The following is a 22,575-nucleotide window of genomic DNA, read 5'->3' on the forward strand; positions in this document are numbered from 1 at the left end:
CGCATCATGTGATGGGTGAACAACCTGCTCATGGGTGGGGCACAGTGGTTACAGTGAATGGGGTGACATCAGACTGGGGACCTGACACTAGTGGGGTTCCACAGGGCTCCATCTTGGCCTAGCTCTTCAACATTTTCATAAACGACTTGATGTAATGCCTTTTTCAACCTAGAAATAAAACAACACACTTTTGTGATAATATTAGTACAGGAATTAATATAAAAGTGGATCTTCATTAAAGGCCTCCAGGGGCAGTTATAAAAAAATGTCCACAAAAGACCACTCCCCACATGGGTGCATACAGTTTTATAAGTTTGGTAAATTGACAAAAAAGCACCAATAAGGTGTAGAACCGTTGATGCAATTCCCACCCAGTCCAAGCCCCTTCTAAATTCTCCACCCCACAGATGGGACTGAACCTTGTTGATGCAAATGTGTCTGAAGAGCTGTTTTTTAGCCATGGATTCTAAGGAGAACCAAAACAGGACAGGGGCTTTGGAACATACTTCGTCTTTCTAGGAAAATATTGAAGTTAGGCTACAATAGGAAATTACAAAGTTACAAATATTTATGTAAAGAATACAGAGAATATATAAAAAGAAAAAAGGTAAAAACCAAAACGGCATCAGATGCAGGACTGGAAAGAAGACTAAGTAAGTTTGCCAACACCATTAATTGAGAGCAGCTCCTGACTCCCTTGTGGGCAGAGAGACCCTGCAGAAAGATCTCTACAAATGAGAGAGATAAGCAATCACCAACCATATGAAGATGAAAAAGGGGAAAGTTACAGATTCTGCATCTGGGATGGGACAACCCTGGATGTACAGACAGACTGGGGAATGAGAGGTTGGAGAGCAGTACTGTGGAAAGGGAGCTGCATATCCCAGTCAACAGAAAGATGAAGATGAGTCAGCAGTGCCCTGTCAGCCAGGAGGGCCAACCTTGTGTGCTTGTTGGCACAGCATCACAGCTGGGCAAGGGAGGGGATTGTCCTGCCCCACTCTGAGCTGGGACAGCCTCACCTCCAGTGCTGGGGCAGTGTTAGGCAACATAATATATGAAAATTTTAAAGCTATAAGTGGCCAAAGGAGGACCACAAGGATGGTAAAGGGTTTGAAGAGGAAGCCTTATAAGGGTGGCTGAGGTCTTATTGCTGGGACCTCATTGTAGTCAGCAACTTCCTCATGAGGGGAGGAGGAGGGGCAGGCACTGATCTCTTCTCGGTGGTGACAGTGACAGGACCAGAGGGAATTACTTGGAGCTGTGTCAGAAGAAGTTTGGGTTGGATATCAGGAATTTTCATCCAGAGGCACTGGAACAGCTCTCCAGGGATGTGGTCACTGCAGCAGCCTGACAGAGTTCAAAGGGTGCTCTCTGGCACAAGGTGTGACTCTCGGGGCTCTCCTGTGTAGGCCAAAGTTGGGTTCCTTTCAAATCAGCATAATCTCTGATTCTATGAATAAATGACACTCATTATAAATACCCGAAATATCACCTTATTTATTTGACTCACTTATAAAAATGCAATAAGAAAGAAACTGCACTACAGACAGATGCATAACTTCCTACCTTTTCACAAGGGGATCAGTTTCAACTGTATGTATCATTTATATTAAAAATTAATCTATTTTTTAAAATAATTTCTTGAGAGTTAGCAGCCAGTATTAGTGCCAAAACCATGTAAATTCTGGAACTCCAAATATCTTGGAAGATCTTGCTGGAACCAAATAGTACATTCAGAATAGTGCATTCTATTTCTATGAGAAAATGAGGCCACATTTAAGAATATCTGCTTACACAGTCATTTAAATTTAAACAATTCACTAAAAAATAAATATCACTCTCCCTTTCTGTTTCAAGATTTCAACAAAAAACATCCCAATAAGCAGTTTTTTGATGTATGTAAGTATCCTTAGAAACAAAACGCACTCAGTACCATCACAGGAACAACCAGTAAGATTAAATTTAGGTTTCCAGGTTTGATAAATGTTAATGAAATTAGAAATTTTTCTCCTTGCTTTTGTGGTTTTGACATTTTGCAACTAATGACCAAACTCAAGTTTTGACAGATCTGAAGTCCAGAGAAGACGACCTTTTTTTCACTGACTTGAACATATTCTCAATTCAAACCTCTGTCTGCTCTATGTAACACAGCACAACAAAAAATGATTGCTTTTGGGCTTACTAATGGCTTTTCTCCACTTGGCTTCATCTTCTTGCCATTAATCAAGTTCCAAGTGACAGCAGCATTTTGCAAAAAAAAAAAAAAAAAAAAAAAAAGACCTGGCAACTTTTCAGCCTCTCAATTCACTTTCTTTGAAAGTCTCTTTGCGGCAGGTATAATGAAGAGGGTTTCTCAGATAGCCTACTTCCTTATCTGTACAGCCAAAACCCAAATAAATCTCTGTGTGAACATTATGATAGAGGTTGTCTATACAGATTTGTTTATCTTAGCAGCTTGGCTGATAATGCCATTTAAGATGATATATTTTATGAAAATAAATTACAGGCCTAGTGAAAACATGACAGTGCAACAGGTGAAACAATGGAATGTATGGGAGCTAAGACGAGCTTTTGAGCTTGATACTAAGCTAGGCACACTGAATTTAAAAACCTAGTACTTTTTAACTGCCATTCATAGCAGTGATCATAAAAAATGGATTTCTTCACAAGAATATTCCCTGTAACGAAGAACAGGACTTAGCTGAGTTAGACAGGATACAAAAATATGGCTATAATGTTACAATAAATTTTTTTTTGAAAGGCTGGGAATATGAATGGGCATAGAAAGAACAAGATGGTTTTATGTTCAGAAGAAGAACTTGGGCTGATTGAAAACCAAAGGATTTGTGAAGCCAAAATTTTTGACATTCTTCTTAAAACAATCTTTGTTCTAACTGATGTCAAACAAAGAATATTTACTGTAATTTAATATTATATAATAAGTAAATATTATAATTAAGAATAGAATAAAATATGTCATTTGGAAGTGATGTCCAAAGACCCAACTGCCCAACCACTTCAGGACAGATTGAAAGCTAAAGCAAATATTAATGGCCTTATCCAAATGCCTCATAAACACTGACAGGCTTCAGGCAACTCTCTAGGAAGCCTGTTCCTCTGTCTTGTAAAGAAATACTTTCTGAGGTTTAGTTCAGGCTGCATCTCCTTTGATGCCACTCAGAACCATTCCCAAGCATCTTTTCACTAGATCTTGGAAATACATCCACATCTCCCTCTTGCTTCCTCACCCTGGAAAGCTGCAGAGAGCAGTAAGGGCTTAGCCTCCTTTTCTTTAAACTATGGCTGCCAAAAGTCCTTAGCTGTTCCTCAGAGGACAAGGCTTCGAGTCCCTTTCCCAGCCTTGTTGCCGTGCTCTGAGTGCATTCAAGGACCTTCATATCTTTTATAAATTGTGGGGCCGGCACTGCCCCCAGCACTCAGGGTGAGGCCACACTACTGCTGAGTGCAGTGGGACCATCACCTCTTCGGGCTGGCTGGTGATGCTGGGTCTGATGCCCCCCAGGATGCAATCTGCCCTCCTGGCTGACAGCGCTGACCCAAGGAATCAACCAACAGCCCCAGATCCCTCTCAGAAAAAGCTGCTATTCAGTCACACTTCCCCCAGTGTGATCTTGTGCTCTAGGTTAAGAATTTGGCATGTAAACTTAAATTTTGTCTCATTGATCTTTGTCTAGTGTTTCAGTCCGTCTAGAAAGGTCAGCAAGATCACTCTGCAAGAGTCAACAGCAACTTCCATTTTTGTATCAATCAGCAAACTTGCTGATACAAAATGGTGCATTCTCGTATATACAGATAATGAATAAATATTTTGAACAGGACTGACCCTTTAACATATCTATGTGGAACACCGCTAGTAAGAGGCTGCCGCCCAGATTTAGCCCCACTCATCACAATCATTTCAGCTCTGACATTCACCCGTAGCATTGTTAACTCTCCCATTCCACAACTGGACAACTTTTTACAGAAGGATACTGTGACGGACAGCCTTACTAAAATCCAGAAAAGCCCCATCCACCACCTTCTCTTTATCCACCTGGAGGATATCATAGATGGATATTGAATTTGGTAAACAGGGCCTTTGTGAATCCCATTTGTGAACCAATGTTAATTGCATTGTTCTTTAAATGCCTTTCAGAAGTACTCAGTAGAATTTTCTCCAGGAACTGAGGCTAGAACTATCATTTGTAGTTTCCTCGGTTTCCCTGCACAGCCTTCATGTAAATTGAATAATACAGGCTTTTTTCAGTCAGCAGGGACCTTTTCAGACTCCCACGACCTTTGGTAGATAATGCAAAGGGGTCATGTAGTAACGATAATACAAATAATTCCGATAATAACACTAGTTTGCATATTCATTGTTGATATACCCTGAAATATGTAAATGTCACAAAAGACCTGTGTCACAAGCCAAGATTCAGGTGCACTAAATGCCCTAATGAAACACCTGGCTCTAATCAGTGCTTTTTGACTGTATTTGACTGAAAAGTTTGCTGAAGTGTTTCCACCTGAAGAATTTCTTCATTATTCTGTTTTGCTGTTGTCGTATTAAGCATGCACTGACACTTTAGGTCACAAGATGCGTTCAATATACACAAAAGTGCTCAAATGCTACTATTACTACCTAACATCTTACCTCACAGTAGATTCTTTGTAACAGTAAATCATTTAAATAGAATAGTTTAAATCACTATGGACATAAGACAAAATTTTGCATGTTTTATTCATTTGTAAGTGAAGAAATTCAATTTGATACTGAACCAGGAGCAAGAACTGCACCTTGCTATGAGGTTAAACAGAACACTAGTAAACCAAGTACAGCACTTTACATCAGTTCAAAGCAAGCACTGAAAATACTTGAAGTTATACACATTATAGCAGGATTTTATATCCTAGAGCCACTTAAATCACAGTTCTTGCAATCTCCTGCCACACTAATGCAACAAAGCCTCTTTTCCTTTGCAGAATCAACTGAAAGTCACTGTTTCAGAACTGTTTCATTTCCAGTCCTAATAAACAGAATATTTTTGTTTTGTCAAGGTCTATTGAATGTTACCTTCCTTTTGATGTCTGTATGTTTGCCAAAAATACTTGAATACTTTAGTATGTGCTCTTCATTTTATTTCTTCTTCCTACGTCAAATCCTTGAAAACTTAGGAATTACAGTAATAAATACTATTTTAATACCTATTGCCAGGCTAAGCAAGCCAAAGTATTACATAAGCTTTCTCTAATTTCTAAATTACTTTTATATATATATGTGAAAAAGCATTCTTACTGGGCTTTTTCTGTATTTGAGGATTAGCACTTATTACATTAAAATGTATTTAATCTTACTGTCACCTCAGTACACTAGTGTCAAACATATCCTACATTTCAGCAAACATTTCTGTCACCCTAACTGCACACTTGATAAGACACGAGAGCTCACAGAAATGGCTAGCCTGGAAAAATGAAGACAAGCCTTATATATGAATATATGCCTTTTTCTAGTAATTGCCTTGGTTTTCTTACATGATATTAGACATCTCATATGAAGATTTGCTGTGATAACAATTAAATTGCAACTATCAAGCAGCTAATACCACTGGGTTCCTTACAGATATGATGACACTGTCAGGGGTTGAGCAACTAATCACCATATCATCTCCTTAAACAGAAAATCCCTAGAATTTTTTTTTTTAATCAATATGAAATAAAGACAGGAAAAAATCCATAGAATTCTTTTATCAATTTTACACTCCGTGTTGTGCAACTCTAACAATTACATTACTAATTAATATCACAAGATTTTGTTAAGTGAGTGGAGAGACAGATGTATAAAATGCATCCAAAATTGAGGCCACAGATTATACAAACAACAGGAAACATGGCATTTGATTAACTTCATTGGATTTCATTATTCCTTTGGCTTCACTTGAGAGAGAGGGTTTAGGCCACTGAGCAATGAAAACCTGCACAATCTCAACACCTGATACTGAGCCAACAGCACTCTACACAAGGACAAAGGCCTTCAATTCATGCACAACTACTAAACCCAGAAAAAGTGATTGTATTCTAAGAATTCTTGGTGTATCAAAAATTAATTTGCACTTTTTCTTTTAAGTAATTAAAAAAGACAAATGGCCCTCTATTTTCTAAGTAGATAAAAAGAACCACAATGCAAATTTGAATGACAGTTTAATTTAAATTGAACTATATTACAGCCAGGCAGAATAAAAAGAAATTTAGTATCATTTGTATAAAAAAAGGACACATAGCACTAAAAAATATCAAAGTTATCACACAGAAGTATACCCTTCCTCCTGCCTTGCTTTACTTTTTCAGAAAAGCTAACACTTTTACACAAAAATCCACTTTTTCTTGTAAAGATAATTTTTAAGATCACACCCATATGCTGCTTCTTTCTGGGTCTTTAAAGAACCAGATCAAAATGGTTCCTTATTGTATATAGCAGGTCACGGTTCTTATATTAGGATATTTTGTGTTTTAGTTCTGATCTTACATCACCTGGGACTGATTCTGAAGGTAGGAGAAATATTACTCCTCCCCCTAATATTTTGTTTTGCATTGTCCTTACTATCATTTGTGACAGATTTCTGATGATGTAAGGATGATCATCTGTGAAAAAGGATTGAATCATCATAGGTATCAATGAGTGGGGAAAAAAAGTATAAAACAAACATGTTTTAAAATTTATCTGCTTGACATGGCTTAATTTGCATTTTTACAAGCAGCCAGCATATACTCACTGTGGCTATGAAAAATGCCTATAATTCTACATGCAGTCATTAAATAGCAGAATGGGGGTCATGCTAAAATTAGTCACTTAGCTGCAAGCGTCTGAAAGTGTCTTAGCTGAGTTGTCTGAAACGATTTAACAGGTGTACATTCTTAGCCAAAACTGTCAATGAAGAACTCTTTCAACCTAAACAGAGCAGCTCTGCTTTTGTCCAGCATTATTTCAGTTTCTCTTCTTAGATCACAAGAGATATCCTTTCAGGAATCATCATCCGTAGGTTTATTTTCTTTCATGGATATACACAATAACTACAAATACAATATAGTCTGGCCATATTACTGATTTGAAGACAATGTTTGTCTCTTAGGAACATCAAACTGCAGTAAAAAGGTATGGCAAAATGATTTTGTATTACTGCCAATACTTCATAAAATAAAACTAATCCTACGCCCAAATATGAATTATGTAACTTTACAGTATTTTATGTAAAACAGAAATTTGGCTAGATGAAAGTCAGTAATGTGAAATTCATTGAGAATTAGAAGTAGGTAAAATAGACTTTTGCAAAGACATGATAGGTGGTAACTGGCAGCAGGAAAACTTTTTCCATGTAAGTTGATCTAGAAAACATAACTGAGCAATCAATCATCTTAAAAGAATATGCAGGATGATAAAGAGACAAATTAAATTTCACCAGTAAAAAATTAGGAGGGAAAAAGTTAGGAGAAATTTCTTAAAAAAATCTGGTTTCTACAGATACCTTCTAATTACATCTTTAAAGATCTTACATAAGCCTAATCTTGATTTTCCAAAGTAACTGACGTCTGAAAGTTTTGACTACAGGAATTTACAAAGATAATTAAGAAATCTTGGACTGCTGTTTCACTAATTTTCTAAAGTGACATCTCTACATCTTGAAAAAAGCTTTCTAATGTACAGCTTTAAATTCATAACGTAGTGGGCTACTTATAAAATAATGTTGTTCAAGAGAAGGGAAAATTTGTAAAATTCAAACTGCAGAAAAAAAAGAAACCAAAATATTCCCCAATTAAAAAAATGTATTTGATAAATTTTGCATATAGAAATATGAGTGGAAATATTTTAAAATGTACTAACCATAAAAAAAAAACTAGGTGAGGCACTTGCCAGAAACTTCTTACAATACTTCCAGGTGTTATGCAATGATTTTCATAAATATTAAATTATTACGACATGTTTTTTGAAGAACTACACAAAAGTCAACAACAACACCTCTTAAACCAGCACACCCAACTGCATATACCTAAAAACTGAACTCAATACCCTGAATCGTGTATTTACAGTGAGAGACCTTTGTATATTTACTGATTTTTTCAGAATTTATAAGACACAGTACTTCCTAAACCACTACCATGTCCATGCTTGCAATTAACAGAACTGAAACATACAGTATCTTTGAACTCAGCTATGGGATGTGAGATGTGCATTTCATTACTCTTTTGTATCCTTTTCTGGCTACTAGTTAAATGTCAACACTTCATCTTTATAAAGATCAGTAAATTATTAAGTATTTAAAACTGTACTGCATGGAAGCTTAATATTTATTTGCCAACATAACATTTGCATACCCAAAGAAAATATTTCAAATTAGTTTATATTATTAGAGATAAATATTTCTAAGTCTGTACTATTTCATAAGCCATTCCAAGAAATCTGCATGCTGTTGTATCGACTGGGTTGTATTGGCTACCTCGCCTTTTGTTTCACTATTTCACAAAATCCTATTGTGTGATTTTCAAGCAGTGATGTTTAGTTTCTTAATCCTCCCTGCACAGCTACCCAGGAGAGGCTTTGCAACATAAACTGTAAAGTAGCATTTTCTCAGCAGGAACAACAACATTCCTCTTCAAAGAGAGGCTTAATAAAAATAGAACTGTAATGACCACGCTAGCTCTGGTCACAAAGTGCTACACACAGCATCGCCACTGAAAGTTCAGGAAGTTTTGCAGAATGATACTCCTCTGGCTCTTCAAAAGCCTTATCATGCAATAGATGATTGAGATAAATGCCTTTCCAGTGTATTAAGCTCATGCACAGGTATTTTTTTAGTTCCCTTATTTCTCTTCATTCCACTTTCAAAAGCCTGTCCTACTAGCAACCACCTGGCATTAATCACTGTGACTATACAGTAAACAGTTTCAGACAAACACTGGTGTACATAATTTATACAGTTCCAGCTGAAACACAGAAAATTTCTCCTACTGTGCAGCTGATATCCAGAATATGCACAGTCCTTCCTCCCACTTGTCTAGAAATGAGAGACATCCCACTCCACGTTTTCCCACTACAGCCCTGCCACTCCATTTGTCTAATTTCTGTGCCCTCTAAGATAGCTGTCCCAAATGACATGTTACTTCATAAGAGCAGAGCTCCTTCTCATTTCAGTACTACCAGGTAAAGTGCAAATAGAGAAATGAGCTTCTATTATCGTTGAATCTATTGCTAGCAGCAGAAACAAAAACTGTAATACCTTGGATTTATCATCTCTGATTTGGAATCATTTTGGGGTCTTTTTTGTTTGGTTGGTTGCTTTTGTCTAGATTTGGTGCTGTTTTCTTCCTAATGTAGAAATGTTGTGCACTTCTGAGAGCCTCATAAAAATCTCCCACAACTGCTTCAATATCTGTGGGTATCAATGGACTGGGAAACACTATACAGTAAATATTTCTCTTTTTTTTAAATTTCACTTTATGCAGCAGTGAATGTTTGACATTGAATCAATCAGTTTTCTAATAATATAAAAAGGAATAACCACCCTAGGCACTTTCCACTGAAACTGTACTTTTTTCAGGCTTATATACTGCCTGCGGTACATAAATGCTGTTTATGAGTATTTTTGTAATGCAGAGTATTACAAAATCAACAAGAGTAAGAGAAAATTATGGGTCAATACAAACCAACTGCCTTCTGCATAAATTCCCTGTTGTAGCCTCTCTCTTTACTTTCCAAACAAGAAAAACAGAGCAAACAGAAGAAGTATTAGAATATATGTAATGCGCTCCACATTTTTACTTAAAATCTGCACACTTCTGTGCTTTACTCATATGCCTAGCAGTTGAAGCTAAGGCTTCTTGATGCCCTCATGGTCTTGACAAAACTTTATAAAGAAATAAACATACAATTTTTTTAAAAATGAAGACCAGAATTCCTGAAAATTAACTGAACAGAATTGCTGCTGGTTTCCTTACTACAAGAAAGCACCTATTCCCTTCTTCCTGAACAATTTATAGTCTTCTATATGACACCAGAACTCTTGTTCTACAGCTAGGGAAAATGTTTGATATCCACCATTTGCAAGACCTAAAAACAGATTTAGGTGGCGTTAATGTGAAATTAATGGACAGCAAAAGGAAAGTTATGACATCCCTGATGTCTGGGGAGTATAGGAATACCTCACTGCTGCTTTTTAGAAAGCAACCTTGTAGCTTTTTATTGCTTACACAGAGCAGGTAGGGTTCAAAGGCGCAGCAGCAGGATCATCTGGTCGAACCTCCCTGCTCAAACACGGCCAACTGAGAGCACATTGCATGCGATTGCATCCAGACAGTTCCTGAATATCCCCGGTGAGGGAGAGTCCACAACCTCTCTGGGCCATCTGCTGCAGTGCACAATTACCTCCACACTAAAGCAGTTCTTCCTAATATTCAGATGGACCTTCCTGTCCATCACTTTTTCTTCCTGTTGCCTCTTGTCCTTTTGCTTGGCAAAACTGAGAAGAGCCTGGTCCATCTTCTTTGCACTTTCCTTTCACTTCCTTATAGACACTAATAAGACCTCCTCTCAGCTATCCCTTCTCCAGGTTAAACACGACCATTTCCCTAAGTTTTTCCTCACAAAAGAGATGCTCAAGTCCCCTCATCATCTTTGCAGACCTTTGCTGGACTTGCTCCAGGAGCTCCACGTCTCTCTTTTACTGAGGAGTCCAGAAGGGGACACAGAACTCCCAATGTGGCCTCACTAGGGCTGAGTAGAGGGGGAGGATCACCTCTCTCAAGCTGCTGGCAATGCTCCTTCTAGGGCCCCCCAGGACACTGACATTCTTGAGTAGAAAGGCATGTGTATTAAGCACCAATAAATAAAAGAATCAAAGCACTGTTCCATTCTTATGGTTCTCAGCGCAAACATTCAAAACAGAAACATCCAAAATAAATTGTATTGACTCCTCTTGTCAGCCTGTCTCCAACAGTCAACTTTCAGACTTCTCTTTTCAAGCCATGTTTCCCTTCAAATTCAACGTTTTCATATGGGTGAATCTGTCATGGAAAGCAGCCAACTTCTTTATATACAGAAAATCAAACGCAGTTTCCAGTTATCTCAGACATTCATACTTGGTCCAAACTCTCGCAATATTCAGCCTAACAAATGCAAGTTTAGCCTGGAATGTTTCCTGATTTACTCTAGTAACAGAAAAAAGGATCCAGTATTTTGTCTCTGGTAAGGCATTGAAACGTTCTCACCTGTAGATGCCTTTTCTGCCCTTCTTCCTTCTCACACCGTAAATTTCTAAGATCTAGAAGCTAAAAATTAATTTATGTTCGTAGTTCTTTGAGACCCAAATAATAAGAATTGGTCTTAGTATAGGAACCTAACAAAACATGGTAGCATCTGTAACGCATGGAACAAGTTACTCTACATGGCCACAGAGAAAAACTGGCAAGTTTAGCTGAAAAGACACGGACATATCAGAAAAAATGTTGCTGTTCCGTGCTGCGTAAATTATTTGCAGTATTCAAGCTGGGATTTGTGAAAGAAACAAACAAAATGGATGTAGGTAGACACTTCTGCTCCTGGAATTACCCTGATTTCACTGACATTCCATATTAGGGTTGAAATACTTGCGGGCTGAATTGTGAGTAAAATCTGACTTCCACCTCTGGGTGACATCTCACAAGAGGCACAGATGACAAGCTGGGTCTCTGACAGAACCATTGCAGAACAATTAAAAGAACATATGAAAGTTATACAGGCTATATAATCTATGTACTCCAGAGTCGCATACATACCACAGGGATGAGTAAAGCATAAGCAACCACAGCTCCAACTCACTCTACTCTGTCCTGTATTTCATTAAATCTAGTTAATTCCTGTTGACATCTATAGTATATATTTATTCCTACAGCAGCCATGTGAGGCAGAGGCACTCTTTCCCAAAAAGGCATCATCAATGGAGTGTTTTTCCAAAACAACAGCTTTCTACTGTTGCAGACTGTACAAGGTTAAGATTTGTATAAGTTTGCAAAGTAGAGGCTTTGCAATAATAGAATTATCTTCCAGGCTAATGCCCTTAGCACTGAATTATGCTGTGTCCTGGGAAGCCATACAGCCAACCATTGTATTTTCAGCAATTCAAATTTTAACCCTATCAAAACTTCTTAATAATGCCCTTTTTCTCTGCAGGCTCCTTGCTTTCTCTGACATTACCCCTTTATCTAAATCCACAGTCACAGTATGTTCATGAGTTCTCGTATGTTCCCAGTTTCAGATTAAATCCATAAATCTACTCCTGGGGCAAATATATTTCCGCAGTTGCAAAAACCATATGTATTCTGATAATGGATAAAATGCTCAATCTTTACATTTCAGTGGTGTTAATTAAAAAAATTAATTAAAATTGAAATTTATTTTAATTTTAACTTCAAACCAATAAGATTTTTTCATTAGTCATTTGCATATGCATATCATTATGTATTGCTTTTAAAAGAGGATGCAATACTAATATTGTCAGAATTAGGCACTGAGCCACTATTATTGCTCTTACTACCAAGCAAAAAATAGGCAGCAAAGCTACATGTGTTACCAAAAAAATGATTAATAATCAATAGGACTTGTAAAGAAACATACTACATTGTACAATCAAGTCAGTTTTGACACTCAGATGCCCCCTGTATCTTTTGCGCTTGCTGCGGTTCTTGGCAGAGATAGGAGGGTTGTTGCTTCTCTACAAAAGCCAAATAAGGACTTTGGTTTAGAGCGCTCTCTTTCAAAACACATGCATGCATATTTCATGACCAGTAGGCTTGTAAATACACTACAAGGAATTATGAAGACAAAGAATATTATTTCCACCTGAGTTTTCATACAGTTTTTTTGTTTTTCCTTGCTCCTCCTCCCAATCTTCCTTTAGTTTGCAAAATTTCTAATGGAATATAAAATGTCATTTTATGTTTATTTTCAACAATGTGGAAACTGTACATAAGAAGTCCTCCTATCAGTTTTATTAACTGATTTATTATCTAAGGGAGTTAAGATGCTGTTAAAACATCAATGGATCAATATTCCTGTTTTCATTGGCTTGACTGGCAATAATTTTTAAAAGATAATATAAGGAACAAACATGGCATTAGAGATAAGGATTTTAAATACTGAAAAGGTTTCCTTACACCAGACTTCACCTAGGGGAAAAAAAGTATGTCCTAAGGGTTAATTTTTGATATATACGCAGATAGTGTTGCTAGCTGTCTCCAACATAAATGTCGGAACTGTCTGCAATGATTAAAATACCTAATAAAATTATAGAATCTTTTTTTTTTCTAGTAAAAATTGAACTTTGGAGAATAACATGAAAAAAGAAATCCTCCTGTCACCCTACAGTGCTTGGGATAGAGGCTCAAGGAAAAAACATATTGAAATTACACATTCCACAACTTTTCCTGCAAATTCTGCAAAGCTGTTTAATCACCTTCAATTCCTGTAAACAGGCTCCTAGTAATTTTGCAAACCTTGTAATGCCATGTAGTATCAAAATACAAGACAGTAATTTTCAGTCATAAAGCCAGCCCTGCAAACTGAAGAGTGTGCTATTTCACGGAGAGTCGCCAAATCAAGTGTCTATTCATTTCCAGATGACAAAACAAATGTTCAGGTCATTTGACCACTAGTATTTTCTCCCTTGAGTATTATCTAGACAGTAGGCTTGGCAGTACATTAATATCCTCACCCCTGATGGAGTTGAAAAAATTGAATACTGTTTTCAAAAACTTCTTATTGAAGTAATACAGTTCACGTGACAAATATCTGAAGTAGAAGAAGCCTTCACCTTTTTTATGACTGCTTCTTGTGGGAGAAATTCTGCAGCAGCTTAACCTCATCTAAAAACTGCTCAAGCAATTTTTCAAGGTCACTGTTAATAGAGCAAATTTCTGTGTAAATGCTGATTGAACAAAGATAAGGTACCCAGGGCAGCATTAAAATGTGAATCAAGTGCATTCATAAAGTGATTGGCTTGAGTACTAATTGATAACCTGTTGTGTGTGGCACTGCTATTTCACTTATTTCTTCTTTTCTTCAGTCTATTCTGTCACACCATACATTCTTACATTACCATTTTATGGTCAAAAGTCACAAACACAGCAGTTGAGTATTTTTTTTTAAAGTTTATAATGAACAGCATTGGGACTACAGCGAAGTCCACCTGTAAAGAACTGTATTTACCTCCGCCAGAGAGGACCCTCTGCTTTACAACAATGCAGCTCTTTAAGCTCTATGAAGTGAATGGGTCATGTTTAGAAAGAACTTACCGCGTAAAACAGTGAGTCTCGTGGACACACTTATTTCGCCAACACTGTTGGAAGCCACACACTCATAAATAGCTTCATCTCGGGGTGTGCGCAGTGGCTGTATTCTGAGAACTGATCCAGATCCATCATCAAACTCTATTACCTATAAAAGGAAACAAAAGCTGTCACAGATGTTGTTACAAATACCTATCCCTCAGCTAATCTGTTCATGAACACTGGTCTGTTGGTATTCAAGTGACCAAAGACAGGTTTGTTTCTCAAATTTATGTTGCAGGACAAATTCCAGTCATATGGGAAAATGTTTAAGAGGAACATACATTGCTTTTCAGTGAGTACTCAATGGCCATTTTAATATAGCTTCAAGAAATACAGGACAAAAACCAAATGAACAAACGAAAAAAGAAAAAAAAAAAAAAAACAAAAACAAAAACAAAAAAAACCAAGCCAGCAAACAATGGCTCTAAGAAAAAAGCCTGTGACTTAATGCTCTCTTATTCTGAAGTTCACTACCAATGCTTCTCAATTCTCTCAGCTAAAGTACTTTACCTTCAAGTGACAGTTACATTCATTTTAATTGCTGCCAGCTATATTCCCTCTCTACTCACAGAGTGCAGCTCACTCACTGATTTGGCTCCAAAGTTAATAACTGTCTGCAGTTTCTGCACCAAACAGGATGACTCAGTTTAGCTTTGTATTTAACCCACAAAATAAGTAAAGTTATCTAACAAAGTGATCATTTAGGAGGCTAAATAATACAGCAAAAGTTCTAATATGTCGTTTTAACATTGCAATATTCATAGAATAAGTAATAACATTTATATGAGAAAATTCACTGAGCAGATCTTATTTCCTTCTTGATCTGAAGTCAGAATCACATCAAATATTGGTGAGTACTGCAACACTCTGTTGGTCCTGGAAAAACCTTCTTAATAGTTAAGTATTAGAAGTAATCTCTTTAATCTACATTTTTAAAAATTGCTGAGAGATATCAGTACTACCATCAGATAAATGGTACTTATAAACAAAGGACAGTCAGATTTTTTTTGTCTTGTTTTTCTCTAAAAAATAATCTATATATACATGCACAAAGTGATTTACAGATATGTCTATCTGCACATCTCTTTGTGTCCTTCTGTCTCATTTTCACAGAAGCAACCTACGAGATCCCTGTACATGTTGATAAAAGAGAGCTTTAAAGTCTGGGGTCAGAAATGATGGTAAATATGCCCTGCATCTCGCTATTTTCATTGTTAGAATCGCTCAGTTTCTACTTAGCATTGGGAGAGGTGCAAGTAAGATAAGAACCCTGGGGGTTTTTTGATACTGAATTTTTTTAATAGCCCACGGGATGTATTTTTCTTGTTCTTCCAGTAAAGCCATCTTAAACTAATCTAGATAACACAAAATATCCACCTGATGTTAGCACAATTAAAGCAATAATTAGAATTCTCAATAAATTGATATTTATAAGGGAAAATAATTTCAAAGTCTTTAAGCAGTCAGACTGCTTAAAGATACAAAATGCAAGCATAGGATCTGAATACTCACAGACATACTTAAAATAGATTAATTGCTATTGTTTAAACCTGAATGCTGAATAAATGTATCTGGACAGTCACTGAAAACAATTGCAGAAGATTGGATTCGGTAAATACTGCAGAGATTAAGTTTCAAGTCTGGTGTCTCAAAAATATCTATCATAAAAGGGATTTATTTTTTCATGCAATGAGTCCTCCCCTTTCCTGCATAACACAGCTAGTTAATTCCTAACTCTTCCCCATCTACTGGATGCAATTTTATTTTTTTTATGACAGATATTTTTTAATAAAAGCATTTTTGCACACAAGGTGGAGTGATGCAATTTTCAACTTTTATTTTTCCCTTTTCTGTTTTTTCTTAAGTTCCTCTGAAAAGGACTTCTCAGCAAACTAAAGCAGATTTCTATAATTCCTATTATTTGAATCAATTTGCAGAAAGAGGAAAATGAAAGGATCCCCATTCAGAGTCTATATCTGTAATATAAATAAAAGCTGAAAGATTAATAAAGAAGACCCTCGAGGTCTTACTGTGTATTTTAATTTCAGAAGCTATGCCTAGCTTTCACTGCTGTTGTCAATAAATTGGGAGAATTAGCTGGTGAGCAAGAAATTTCAATGACAGTAGTCTTAAAATATATAAACAGTCGAGAGAGGAAATAAACTATTTGTTCCCCAATTGCTACATACATCAAGTTCCAGCAAGAGTTCTGATTTCAAGTTTCATAAACCCTGTAGGAGACTTTCCAAGTTTATTGAATATAACAACGTAACCTCCAGCATGCTTGGGAAAGCATGTGCCTAAGATGGACCACTAGAATCGTTTCCAGCTGTATTTACTTTATGAAGACAGGTGTTCAGGTAAAACATTTTGATGTGTGTCATCATTAAGTAACTGAGAGAAATATACAAAATATTAACGTGAAAGAAACCAAACTAAATATTCTCTTACTGGTCCAGCTAAAAATCATAGGACATTTCTTGTTTCACAAATGTTTTATATGGATTTTTTGAATCTCATTTCTACTGTTGTTCTTTTCTTATTTACAGATTCTATGGCATGAATTAACAGCCTTACTTCAAACAGAAAGAAAAGCTGTTTAAAATAATGATTTGGTATGCACACTTTGTAACTGCTCTGCTCAGCGGACATGATAAAAATTATAAAACACTTGGCAAATGTCATCTATTTGTTCAAAATACACTCCATCTTACTTGGCTATACTGTTTGTTCAACCGTCCACTAGAGGCATTTTAAAAACATTTTTAAGGTGTTTTTTATAGTTACATGCAAATAATTTTTATGGAAATAAAACTTTATGTTTGCCTATTCTCCCTAAAAACAGATACAGAGATCCCAAGAAAGCAATGTATTAAGGAGATATACCATGACTTATTGCAGAATAACACACAGTAAACATACACATGCACTATCATTCTCTGTTTAGAATTCACTTTGAGTGAAAGTTCTGTGAACAGAAGAGGATAAATTGTGTAAAATTAATGATAAACCTTCTATGTTAATCCCTCTAGCCAATTACAACTCTGCAAAGTGCAAACAATTTTGGCACTAGGAGGTAACATTTAAATTAATGATTTTGTTTTTCATGTCGTAGTAAATACACAAGCCAGAAATTATAATGGTTAATGAATGAATTCCAATGTCTTTAGATATTTATTGAACCAAAAATCAAGAAAATAAATTTGGTTTATAGACAAAATGCAGTTCTTCTAAAAGAATCTGACCGGAAAGCCAGGAAAAACAATCTTCACAAATGCTAATAAAAATTAATATAGAGGACTTTAATATTCAGTCGGTTGTTATAATTTTCTCATAAAATGCATGTCACATACATTTTATATACAAATCTTTAATCTCTGAACAGTTGTTTTCAAGGAAACAGAAGTCTCATTTCCAACACTGAAAACAATTAAGAGACAATTGCACACTCTTAGTGCCAGTTTTGATATCTCTTCTAAAAGCTTTCCCCCATTTTCTGAGTTTTTACTTCATGTTAAAGGTGAATCCATATTGACATTAATTATTATTGCCACTACAAGAGGGAATAATACTTATTTTCTTATTTCCCTCAAAAAATCAGAATCCTTTGAGCAGATTATTTTCACTGTTTCACTGTTTCCTTTAACTGAAGATTATGGAGAGAAAAATCTTCCTCCAAGCCTTTTCCTAATTTATTGTTAAGAAAAAAATCAAAGCAAGCAAGTTTTATTTTTCCTCTTCAGCAGCAGGAACTACAGTGCCCCTTTCATTTCTTTCATCAGAAGGGGTAAGGAATTGTGGCAGCAGAAGCAGCCAAAGACTAAGCCTGCTTGATGCACCTTGTCAGAAAAGGAGATGGTTTGCTCTTTGGAGACAGCAGTCACTGCTCAACTCAAGTTCTTCATGAGCTCTCCATGAACCAGCAAACTGAACAGAGGCACCACAGAGCTCCTCAGTCCAACCATGCTAGCTTAGAAAACAGCAGTAGCAGTTTTCTCTTTAATGGGTCTACGCAGCACAACCAGTTTTCAAAATTAAAAACTTCATTGGAGTATTCCCACCAAATTATCCCTGATAGTCATTTCTATTCTGCTAAATCACCGTTAATAAAGCACAAAATGTGGGATTAAAAACAAAGTTGGAATTAAAATGTTTTTCAGAGGAACAGAACAATGGACCTAATACCTCAAATCTCTGATTGCTGACTTTCTTTCCTTTTTTGTTCCAGACAATTTTAGGTCTTGGATCTCCTGTGGCTTGACAGATGAATGAGGCAACTCCTCCTGAAACTCCTGTCTGGTCAACGGGAGTTCTTGTAAACTTTGGTGGTGCTGAAACAACAAAAAAAAAAAATTAACTGTATTAATACAAGCAGTAAACATAAATTTTAAAAAGTCGTATCAAGTCTTCAAAATTTAAAAAAATGAAAAGCTTTGTTTCTCCAATGATAGCATTCACCTGCATGAGAAAGCACTACTTTAAAAAACCTAAAAGGTCATTAAAGTACTTAAAAATTTTAATAGTGAAATTTGTATTAAAACAGAAATTTGATGGCATTGGAATAGCAAGATCACACATTATATTTTATCACCATTATAAATAAAAAATCCAATTTGACTTCTGTTACAAAATGAGCTCATCAATCAACTGGAATAATATCACGATTAGCTACTTGATGCTGTGAACACAGGGTGTCATGAAAACAGGAAGCTGACCTTTGAGACATTAAAATCAGAGACATTTAGGAGAAAGCATTTGTAATTTTGCATGGTAGAGGTAAATTATTATGTATTAAGAGTCCAGGCAAAAAGGACTGTATCAGAAGAGAGATTTATGCTTTGCTAATTTTCCTGGCAAAAATGTACCAAAACCAAAATGCAAGAGCACATTCCAGCAAAACAGTGTGCTACTACTGCCATGGGGAAATTATGAAAGAACTTCTCTGATGTCAAAAATTGCCAAAACCTTAGCAAATAAAGCACACTTTAAGTGAAAATACTTGAGATCATTTCCCAAGCCACAGGCCTTATGCCTGGACCACAAAAAAGGCAAAAATATATGCTGATGAAGAACATCTGGGTTTCAACAAAACTGCTCTCTCAGAACGCTTTTTGTTTTAACTCAGCACTGTGATATGTAAAGAGACTCAACTGAATCTATATACTGACATTCTGTGGCACAAGTTGTAATCGTGGGCCACCAAGTGAAAAATGGAATGTTGCCATTCATCTTTATTTTTTTTTTTACATTTTGTGAATTCACTGCTAGAACTCAAAGCACTGAAGGAGAAACACTTCATGACAAAGTCCAAGAGCACACAGTAACTCTGTATAGTACCTCACAGGAAGCAAATAGCACACATAGCAATAAATTAAATTAAAAATCTTTCACTAAACTTAACTGCTCTAAGGTGTACAACCAGTTTTCCAGCAATTTCTTATATTGAACTGTCCAAAATCTGGTGAAGGACTACAGGACTATAGCTGCTACGACTCCTTACAAAACCTGCATACTGGCTTCTGCAGAGCATTATCACCTACATCGCGGAGTTGCAGAAATATGACTGAATACTTAACAGAAATATGACTGAATACTTAATAGCTCTAGCTACCTGAGCAACAGTATTTTTGCCATCCGGCGTGAATTTTTGCTAACCAGCAATTAGTAAAGCTTTTGTTTATTAACCACCTAGCATTAGAGGCATAGATAGCATTACACACAGTAAACAAGGGCAGTTGTACATAATGACGCAATTTTCAACTTGTGGACTCTTTTCAAGGAAAACAAGGTTTTAAGGCTGTATATAAAATCCACTTTCTTGTATAATGTGAGTAATATTATCTACATCAACAAAAAAGCTTCACAGGCCAGAATAGAATGGAATTGGGTTGATCTTTGTTTTTCACTTAGACCATAACCTAGTCGAAAAAAAATAAGGTATGTATCTGTCTGGTCAAACTTCTTTTTACATAAGTAAGACATTTCTATAAAAACACATTGTCACAACTCTCCTCCAATACATAATATTGGAAGTAAGTCAGTTATTTTTCAAGTATCATACCCTATCAGAGAAGATAAATTATCCTTAGAACATAAATTATTTTATAAAATTATTAAATTATAGGGAGAGGTAAGCACTATGCAATCCCTCTTTTTATTACTCTATCAAAATGTTCATCTTGTTACGTATAACGCAACTACCGTCAGTCTAGGGGTGTGTGAAATCATAACCCAGCAGAAGCCAAAATGAAAAGTGGTATTTGTTGCCTTTATCTTTATAAAAGTTGTTAATTAAGGCTTGACACAAATTATCTCTACAATTAATGTTGTCAGTTTCTTGACATTGATTGTGACCTAAGCTGCTAGGCACTCTGACAGCAAACACAATTAAACTGCACACACAGTTGTGCTTATTAACATGAGGGCAATTTTGATTGAGAACTGACAACTATTTTCGATCTCCCTTAACAACAGCAGTGCATAGTTCAAGAAAAACTCTCCACAACACAGTTCATTAAGCACAGCAACAATCTATATGGAAACCTTCCACTGCAATTAAATCTGCCAAAAAAATAAGATGTAATATGTTACCAGCTATGATACCAGAGTCTTTCAGCTTTTGGAACTCTTGGAACTCTCCTTGGTAACATCAATAAATGCAGTTAAAATAACACAACTGTAATTAAAATAAAATAAGTGAAATTCACTTAAAATCAGCATCTCATATTTCTGTACTTAAATTTTCTTAAGTGAATCATAAAAATTGCTGCAGTATTACCTTTTAAATGCAAGAACAAGCCAAGCTTTGCTTGCTTATATACTCGTACCTACTCAGATATTGATACTAATAGTGAATTTTGATACCTTTTCAAGCTAAAAATAAAATAAAAAAATCAGAGTGGGAGATAGCCATAACTTGGACTTCTGAAGAGTACCACAAGCTTTGGCATTTGAGAGCTGAGGGCTCCCACCATCTCCTCCTTGGTACGCACTTCTTGCTGGGACTCCTGAGAAGATGAAGTGACAACTATAAAACTACTGCAAATTACACTCTTAATATACAACGGAAAATTGAATTTATTGCTAGCTCACGTTAAGTACACTGAGCTTGCATTTATCTGTTTACAGAGTTTAACCCCACAGAAATTAGGCTGCTGCTTCAATGAACAGTCAAGCTGTCCCCTCAAGGGCCACAAGAACTTCTGAAATCAGAGATGGTTTACCACTATCCAGATAGAAGTGGAGTTTTTTTGCACATTATGGCTCTATAAAATATATTTTTAAAGTGACACTAAAATAACTCATTTTGATTGGAACATTTGAATATCTTGGCATGAGCATAAGACATTTCTTTCTTCCCTTCTGCATCTCTACATTGACTTTCTAAAGTTTAAGCAGAATTCTGAAATACTGAATTGAATTAATTAATTCACATTTCATCATGTTATAGAATAATCCATTTTGAAGTTGCTGTATTGTTCTCTGTGCTGTGCTTTAAGGATATGTAATATTGTTCGTCTGCACTCAAATAAAATGTCTGACAAAATACTTCTGAAGTTCAGCCCCCTTTTTTCCATAGCTACTGCAAACTGTTCTTGTGTAGAGACATTTTTATGAACATACTCCTCTATGAAAAGGTGAATATGAGGATAAGACTTCCCCTTCTTTAAAGTGAAAGCTAAAAGGATGCCTGGCAGTCCAACTAGAGCTAGCTCAGCATGTGAACTTACTATGGAAAAGATACACAGAGGATGCAGATCCTCGTACATTTGTTTCCAGATTCTCTGTTTCGGGTGTATGAAAGTTCCTAGTATAAAATAATTCAATCTAGGACTAAACTTCATCATATGCCTGAAATATCAAAAATTTTACTACGTCAGAACAAAAATTGCCAAAAAGCACATCATATTGTAGCCTTTGTAAGCATATATAGCAAGGGTAAATAAAGACATCAGAAAAAACTAAAAATGCAAAGACACTTAGTTCAAATACCTCATTTGCTAATGCATTCACACATATTTGAGGAGGTTCTTTAAAATTTACAGTAACTTTTTCAGTTATAAAGACTCATTTTGTACCAATAAAAGTTGGAATATGACAATCACAACTGTTCCCATGAAATGTTTTCACCTCAGACTCAGAAATGTAGGTTGACAGCAGAGTAAACAATGTGGTCTGGCACACATACAATCACACATACCATTTTCACTTAGCATAGTC

At 36.0% G+C, this 22,575-nt stretch overlaps 1 protein-coding gene across 20 annotated transcripts in view; it reads right to left on the reverse strand.

Annotated features, from left to right (window-relative positions):
* The window catches only part of PTPRD (protein tyrosine phosphatase receptor type D), a 1,164,217-nt gene that overhangs the window by 206,663 nt on the left and 934,979 nt on the right, over positions 1-22,575 (reverse strand). For all 20 annotated transcript variants that reach the window (XM_063180610.1, XM_063180611.1, XM_063180604.1 and 17 more), the window contains 2 exons: positions 18,541-18,686; positions 14,320-14,461 (listed from right to left, as the gene is read on the reverse strand). In XM_063180610.1, coding sequence (XP_063036680.1) covers positions 14,320-14,461; positions 18,541-18,686 — 288 coding nt within the window. The remainder of the gene's footprint in view (positions 1-14,319; positions 14,462-18,540; positions 18,687-22,575) is intronic.

The sequence above is a fragment of the Melospiza melodia genome, chromosome Z (genome assembly GCF_035770615.1).
Source record: "Melospiza melodia melodia isolate bMelMel2 chromosome Z, bMelMel2.pri, whole genome shotgun sequence".
In the NCBI taxonomy this organism is placed as follows: domain Eukaryota; kingdom Metazoa; phylum Chordata; class Aves; order Passeriformes; family Passerellidae; genus Melospiza; species Melospiza melodia.